The following is an 8,695-nucleotide window of genomic DNA, read 5'->3' on the forward strand; positions in this document are numbered from 1 at the left end:
CTGGTCTAATGCTCGTTGCCTCGCCCGTCGTAAATGCGTATCGTGCGCCATGACTCCCACGAACGTCAAAACGCGCCGCTGAATCTTATATTTTGTAATTGATTACAACAGAGGCGCTCAGTGACAAATATTGCGATATTTCCTATTCTCCATATAAATACATAGCAGCCATGTATTGTATATATAAAATTATGTATATGAGGTCAGCCATAACGCGCAGTCAAGCTAATTACTCGTGTCCCATGATTTCAGTCACACTTGACGACCGCGGTCCTATTTGCTCGTAGTCTCTGGACGGTCCGTCATCGTCGAAGAACGTAGCTTGAATGGTTTTCCACATCACTATCGAAATCGTGTATAGTCCAACGCACTAAAGTAGAAAAGGTTTTGTTGCTAAAGTATGTATATCCAGTTATTCACTCATCGGTAAGCCGCCATGGTATCGATTATTTTAAGATAATTCGGGGATATGTTTTTATTGAAGATGCAGCTCTTCCTCCACCTTAAAACAGTCGATGGTATAATTCAGGGTTCGACAACCCTTGACACGCGTGACACTTGTGCGATCCAGCTGGTTTAATCAAATTGGCGATTGATTCCAGAAAACAAAGCACTGGAAATCAATTTGCGTCCTTATACTAATATTCGGCGCAGGAACATAACTCTACTGCACACCAAGAATTATATGATAAATCAGCATAAATTAGAGTCTTGCGCGGCAGATTATATTTATCATGATGATTTTTTCGCGCTTGGCACGATTTAGTTAGACCCGATTGCACCGGACCGGATGGGTGTATAAATATACAGAGAAAAATATGCACAATATTCGGAAATGAGTAGAACCGTATTAATAGCAATTGTGAGATGACGGCATCCTAATATCGCACGCGGCCGGTTGTATGATTTAGTCTACGGGTGTACATTGTACAACCTGTGGGGACGGGACAGATAGGAAGCGGGATTTCTTCGCAAAAAATTAAGCAGATATCACGGTCATTAAACGATAGCTCTGGTCAAAGAATGTACGTTATTTGACTCTGGTGTGTTCGCGACTAAAATTTATATCATTCGCGATCCATACTTTAAGAACCATTGCGTAACCGATTCCGTTGCCATCGTCAGGAAAGCGATTGTTGGGATTCCTTGTTGGAAACGATAATTATCACAAAACTAAAAATGTTAGTCACGCCAGCTGGCAACATTTTGATTGGTTGATATATGATGCTTAAGTCACGTTATATAAGCGAAGTCGGTAATTGGTCTGGTCAGCAGTATAGATTATGTGAAGTATCATTTTCAATGCTGCTCAGTTTTGAGCAATTGCCACCTGTTTTTGGTCAAATTTGACACAATTTGAGCGAATATAACCTACTAATTTGACCAAATATCACGTATACGTTTGTCACACTGTATAGAATATTACACAAATGCAAATGCAACCCCAGGTATACAAGCGACAGGAATCTCCCTAATTTGGTCGATATCAGTGTTCAAACGGTGTTCCCTGTAACCCCAGTGTAAACTTTTAGTAGCCGGTCTCGGGATCCCCGCAGTAGTCTCAGCAATATGAATGCTGTTCCGTATCTGACGACGCTTTACGACAACATTATTGTACGAGTTTGGCATTGGAAAACGATGAATACTCACCGATACACCGACATAAGCCGCTGTCGTCTGTTCTGCCTGGAATGAGACTCCGAACACAAGTGCACTAAATTGCAGCATGTACCGTTAAATACACCTTGTTACATTCCTCTCTACGTTAATCATAAGCACCTTAGCAGTGAAGGCACCGCGAGCTGGAAGCAAATGTACTTAAAGTCGTTCCCGCCTGGCTTTGCAGAGCCAGAAACCCAGACCTCGTCTTTCGGCGAAAGGTGCTTGTCAAAAAGCAGCGCCGTACCGAACAGGCAGAATTTGAAAAAGCATGCGAAGAAAACGACTACGCATCCGAACCGAATCCCGACAGTAAGAGCAGGCTGTATCTATAAAGAATGATAAATGATAGAAAGATTAAAAGTGATTGACAGCGATTTTACTGTACTGTATACATACACTAGTGAATTCGAGCTTACTTTATAATGCAGTATGAAGGTGAATGCGAGGGGAATCATTCCAATGCAAGCCAGCAGCTGAAACCAAGACAAACCTTGACAAAATGTCCTAAATTTCAACAGCACCATTTTGCGATGGTATGCTTTTACTAACCCAATTGTTGATGAAAAGCATGATTCGGGATATCCGGTGCAAACCCTGTAAAAGAATATAGATGCAGTTTGCCATGTCCGGTATATTAGCGTTGCTGCAACATGGCTGCTATGAAATAACAATAATCAAGGAAGTAAAGTGTATCGAATGACAAGGAATGTCTGATCTAGTAAATGCAGTGTGCGTGTTACATGAGAACTCGCAAAAAGCGTGTGAATTGTTGAAAATACAAATTGATATACTAGGGACAATAATTTCCACGCCGCGAATGTATTATGGGTTTTAAGAATTTTGATTTTACAGTATTGTTGATCCGTATTTCTGCATACCCCCTCACTTACAGGCTGTATGATGGAGACGACAAAGAGATTTGTAGAGATAGGTTGGGAACATTTCGATGTCTTTCATTTTAACTCAAGGTTTTGAAGAGCGATCACTGCTCACTATTAAAGCCAAGGCACTTTATATCAGCCTGTAATATTACCAGTGTTGCCACTAGAGCTTCGTTAAAAAACACTAAATTTGCCAAGTACATACCGAATGCTTCGAAATTTAGGTCAACATTATTGCGTAAACAATATATTATGAGCGGAATACATCGATTAACACCAATAAAGTTACAATAAGAATTAGGAAATGACATATTCATCACGTTTTCTGCATATCATATCATATAATCCAGTCCACCCATGTATATTGTATATACTACCCGTGATTATACCGGTGCGGATAAACAGTTATACACCCGTGGTAGCGTACACGACACATATATGTTATGTATAAAAGGTGTCGACAATCCTGGATTTAATCTCATGCACGATCTTGAACACTCTGCTACTAAAATACTACCTCTAGGGCTTGTTCTTGTACTAAATGAGCAAGTGCAGACGGATATTAATAACCATTCCTTCAAGAATATATCATGCAAAGTGTTCTTGTACTAAATGAGCAACTAGACGGATATTAATAACCATCTCATCAAGTATATAACATGTAAAGCACATCAGAATAGCATCCTGATTTGAATGTATTTTTTCAAGTAAAAATATTAGATTTGCAGAATTCTGACAAAATACACTAGAACTAGAGTGAAATTTACAAAAACCATTTTAAAACAAATATGTTTAAAACATGACCCTTGTTTAAAACAGGTGTTTTTATTGTTTTTGTTTTAGTCATGACGTCACAGTGGATTGGCATTGACCATTGAAAATATAGGTGTAAATATGACTCCTTTGACGAAAAAGGCTTCCGAGCCCTGTCATAAACGGACAAAAAATATATTCAACCAGGACTATATTGGTATGCAGCATTTTTACGGTTGGGCGGTCATCCATTTCGTACCAATAAATCTATTTATTGTTGAACAGACGACGATTTCGAGGGTTCTAACCATTTCATATTGTGTACGTCGACTATATCGGGTGCAAATTGTACGTATAGGCTCACTACATGTTTTAATCGAGTGTAGACCTATTTACACAATTGTGGTATAATCATACAATCTTTGAAAAAACAAGTTTTTCTTTCAAAAGGGTATTTAAAAAAACACTGTGTAAAACATGTTTAACAAAGTGTTTTAAAACACTATTTGTTTTAAATACAACCCCAACTAGAACACTAGTTGAAATCAAAATACACTAAATATAGTAAAAAAACACTAGGAGAGGTGCCACTGAATGTTAACCACAGATTTCCGTCACACTCAAGAATTCGAATATGATGTCACATAGGTCGATGACGTATACTTCTTACTCCAACAATATTTATTATTCAGTACGCGTCTGTATATGTACAGGCTCACGGATAGTTAATCTAAATTTGTACCGTGCTTATCATGCAACTTCAGTGGCAAAATCTATATGAGTCGCGCATAATCTCACCTTGAATATGTGAACTTGAGTGTACCATATGTGACCGATAATGAGAAATGCAACAGAATAGGCCGTGAATACACCTCCAATCGAAGATAATGTTCGCATTAGATTGCCGTGATGATCTTTCGCAACTTCAGTCGGCGTGGGAAGGTACTTTTCCCTGCAAATATAAATCATTAGTTCCTCCAAAAATTCATTTTACAGACTTATTAGTGATGTCACTATAATCGGACTTAATATTGACTAATTAACACACAGCATGATAACAGGAACAGCAATCAACAGAATAAGCATGCATATAGTGTTATCACTATGATCAGAAAAGCAGAGTAAACATATCCTAGCTAGATTGATCATGAGGACCGTTTTAGCTAGGTCAGTGGTTCTTAACGGTGGTGGCCCTACAATTGGCGACGGCGGGGGCTAGGCGAAATTTCTTTATCGTTATAACGCAATTTCTAAATCTTTTTGGCCGTGCGGACCGGTAAAACACGGAAATAAATGTTGCGGACCGGCGAGCCTTCAATAATGAAAATTGACCCAAATCGCAATTACGACGAATGTATATGAAACTGAATTTGGGAATTGAGCTATGAACGTTGAATACATCTGGCGACCTGGCAGGAAACCTGCCACTGACCGGTGGTTGAGAAACACTGATCAAGGCCCTATGTAGGGAGAGCGTGGATTCGAGGACGAATATCCACGCATATGTATGAAAAACTCACGATATATCCAGCACCAAAAGTGTTGATGTAATCGCAAAGACCCCGTCGCTGAACGCTGTGAAATTATCAGAACACTCAATGAAGATATCTGTTCAAAACATGACCATTGAACGGTGAACATCGACTTCAGATCGTACCTTCAATGCGTTCCTTTTTGACCCGCTCAGTTAATACGATATGTCTTTCTACGCGTCGTCGAGACTTGAAGAAAGTCGAGAGTCCTTTCAAATTTGTATGTTGCGTCAAGTATCATAACACCACAGTCTAGATTTGACGTACTTGCTGAACGACTGCATATCCACACAAAGAACGATTGCACCCAAGGATACACCGGTATCATTGCAAGACACGTTATACCCTGCCATGATATATGTAAAAGATGACCTGCAACCTAATTAAAGCCTAGGCTTCAATCTGCGTTACTTACCGCTTCCGGTGATGCAGCGAGAGCCAGAATTATTGCAATCAAGGCGAAAGTCGGCGATACGGAAATTCTTCTGAGTAATCTCCACTTGTGTTCCCTCTTATAAAATTGCAGGCATTTGCGAATGTATCAGGCTGCAACACGGTGCGTAGACTCTTACCTTTTCGTCGTCTGGTAATTCCGTGATCTTTGCACTCAACAGGTCGGGATATGAGAACGCGTGCAAAATAATCATGGCCTGTGGAAACACGAGTGTAACTATTCCAGGTTTAGTACATCAGTGTTGATATGATGACATACTTGGAGCAGACCGATTACAACATCCAAAGAACAAAATATGATTACGGTTTTCCACGTCCGAAATCGAGACATCAGTGAATACTGCAAAAAGGAAATTCTTTCAATTCTTATCGTTTGGCTTGCCAAAGCCATGTTTACGAATTTTTCAAAGTGAAATGAAAACATATACTCACGAAATAAGGCAGGAAACTCCCAACTAGTAGTACAGCCTGTAAGAGAATACCTTAGAACGGGATTTGAAAGTATTGTTAAACAGTGATATATATTTACCAAGTTTACTAGGATGCTAAATTCTGTCACTTTACGCATGGTCTGGAACGTCCTGCGGTAGAATCAGAAAGTGCAGGAGAGAGGTGGACGATGGGACATGCCTTAGGCTTAGGCTTAGACATGACATTTAGGCTACTTACCAAACGTGACAGGCCCACGTCGTACAAATGACCAGAAACGCGAGGAAAAAGAGTCCGATATCGGGTAACGTGTCATGAACGATTTCCCCGACATTTTTCGACGTGCCGTTCAAACTGATTTCCTCCGTTATCGAGATGTGCATTGTCGGTACGATCTGAACACAGCTAGTTTGGTCATGATCGAGTTAGAAAATAGCATTGTATAGCGTACTTGTGACATGTTTGCCTGTAAAATACATTGTCGACTGAATTTGACAGCCTAACTAGAACTAAAGCTATGAAAGCCTAGAACTAAAGTGTGCCGTTCCGCAAGTCTGGAGATCTGGAATCGTACAAACGAACATAGGCTTGCTGTAAAAATGACCACCAAGTAGTCGAAACACCGCGAATACCCGAAAACAACAACTACAATGACCCGACATCACAGATGCATTACGAACAGCAGGATTCGTACAATCAGATATGAAGATATCCGTTTCTATAGGACAAGTTTGAAAACCACTAATATACGCATAGCACACTATTCGTCCTTTTGTATTAAATCATATTTCATAAAACTGTGTAGCGTAGAGTTGCCATACGTCCGGATTTACCAGGACATGTTCCGGAATTATTGTGTTCAGACGTGTTCGGTGGAATTGCTAATATATGCCTAAATGTCCGGAGTTCTGAACACGTGAGCGGGAGAGGATAAAAAATACCATAAACATATGTCAATATTATCAACAGCATTTATACGCGTACTTTACACAATTCAGTCGGTATAGCAGGCAAATCATTGCTATAATATGACGTCATATTTACAGATAATTTGTTCATACCTCATTTTAAAAACCTCTATTGGACGCTAATAGTGTCCGGATTCGGGCCACGAAAATATAGTACCCTTAGTGTAGCGTATCTGCTTCAGGTGGTTGTCTGCAAAGGCACATTCTCTACTCATATGTACGACTTGCCCGCAATAACGTAGCATGCTAACATCAGAAATACATTTATTTAGACTTGCGTGGTTTGGGTCGCTTGATGTTATTAAGTTTAGAGATGGTCAAAGTGTTCAGCGTTGGTAGTTGCGTAGGAGTAGAAATAATGCCATAACCATTATCTCAATTGTTAGTAGTAGTATCGATTTTCCAGATATGTCAAAACTAATCCAAATCGAAGCAGAAAAGCGAGGTCCGAAGAGTGCTCAACTAACTAATTTCCAAGAGTAGATTTGTTCGAGAGATCGCATATACTTTTAGCAGTTAACAGAAGGTGGGTAGTAGAAAACACAACCACCATTCGAGTAAGTAGTACAAGCAGGCAAGTCCTCCTTGAATAATTTGAACAGTAGAAGCAGTACGTTACTGACCACCTCTGATTAAGACTCAGATTTAGGGCGCGCTCTATAAAGTTTGGCAGCACTGTCCAATAATGGGTATAGTTCACCTCACAATACGATGGAGACATATCCGCCAGGAACGATAATATAATCTTTAGTTAATTCGTTATATCGCAAATCGTTCTCTCCTGATGAGAGTCAGTCGAATAGCTTCGAGGGGAATAAATTTGGCAATTATTATTAACAATTTTATCAGTTCAATGCACCACAAAATATGCGATACAATGAATAGACAGGAAGATGTCGAAGCGACTTGGATTAGTCTATGGAATCAGACGCCCACCTTGGCCTAGGCGATGTAAAGAGGAGACATGCACACTGAATGAAAGTAAAGAAGACAGTATAGGAAAAGAAAGCGACAAGAATAGGGCGGCATGTCATGGGAAGCGAGATCGATAGGTCAGTCGTGGTCCGGTAATCTTGTTATTGCGGTAATAATCTCATCGTAGATAACATTTACCATTATTGTCGCTATGATTGCCCAAACTGCATCACTGAACATTTTCAATCGCGTCGCACTGAACGTGGTGAACTCAATATCCAATCCATCCTCTTCAACTTCCTCGCGTTCTTCCCGTGCGTCCATGACAAAGAGAAATCTACCATACACTATATTATATAACAAAACAGCACACAAAATCAGACATCTCGTGTGTATCATACGTCCATACAGTTCTACACATCAATTGATAGATGGTGGACCGGTATGTTTTCACTAGATATGTTGCCTGCGGCTATACGAAAATGAATTCAAGACAGCTGTTATGAATTCAGAACGGCGATCTACAGGTGCAACCGACATAGGGCCAGGGCTGAACAAATTAGAGTGCACGAGTAAGTCTATTCTGAATCTTATATTAGGCTTCTTTTTTAGTATTCAAGTATCACTTGACGTCATAACAGTATGAATGACGTGGAAAATTCAGATATGTACCTTTTATACGGCTACAAAATATAATGCCAGTTCTATATCACTTCAATATAATTTGTAATTTTTTCGACGATGCCAAACTCTTAGCACTTTATGATGATACTCTCGGTTGATCACGACTTTCCAAATATGTATGCTGCGATACGCCCAATCGAGGTTTCTAGGCTTCCACCGTGGACAATAGTATCTAAAGTCTCTCCCTACCCAACTCAAATACGAGTACTCAAATCGTTGTGCTCAGCCAATGAGGAATGCTTATTGGCGTAACGTAATTCAAAGATCTATCTCTGTCCAAGGAATAGCATACCTAGTTTTGAGTGTGCTATTAAACACTTGACTTTACTGCAACGATGGCTGATCTAGCATTTACTCTAATGAGCAATCCACCCATGTCATATTCCTGCCAGGATTTCAACATTTAATGATCGTTTAG

The 8,695-nt window shown here is 39.8% G+C and overlaps 1 protein-coding gene across 1 annotated transcript; it reads right to left on the reverse strand.

Annotated features, from left to right (window-relative positions):
* Nucleotides 1-121: 121 nt before the first annotated feature.
* On the reverse strand, nt 122-8,123 carry LOC145449860 (endosomal/lysosomal proton channel TMEM175-like). The gene is made up of 16 exons (XM_080328304.1): nt 7,792-8,123; nt 5,951-6,105; nt 5,811-5,862; nt 5,714-5,749; nt 5,541-5,621; nt 5,401-5,478; nt 5,244-5,339; nt 5,096-5,174; nt 4,954-5,037; nt 4,817-4,871; nt 4,095-4,248; nt 2,212-2,256; nt 2,079-2,135; nt 1,780-1,988; nt 1,651-1,714; nt 122-370 (listed from the first exon to the last, which is right to left on the reverse strand). The coding sequence occupies exons 1-16, from the start codon at nt 7,990-7,992 to the stop codon at nt 230-232; spliced, it is 1,587 nt and encodes a 528-aa protein (XP_080184430.1). The 5' UTR covers nt 7,993-8,123; the 3' UTR covers nt 122-229.
* Nucleotides 8,124-8,695: the final 572 nt, after the last annotated feature.

This window comes from Botryllus schlosseri, chromosome 11 (genome assembly GCF_051294905.1).
Source record: "Botryllus schlosseri isolate E-star chromosome 11, Bs_hap1, whole genome shotgun sequence".
Taxonomy (NCBI): domain Eukaryota; kingdom Metazoa; phylum Chordata; class Ascidiacea; order Stolidobranchia; family Styelidae; genus Botryllus; species Botryllus schlosseri.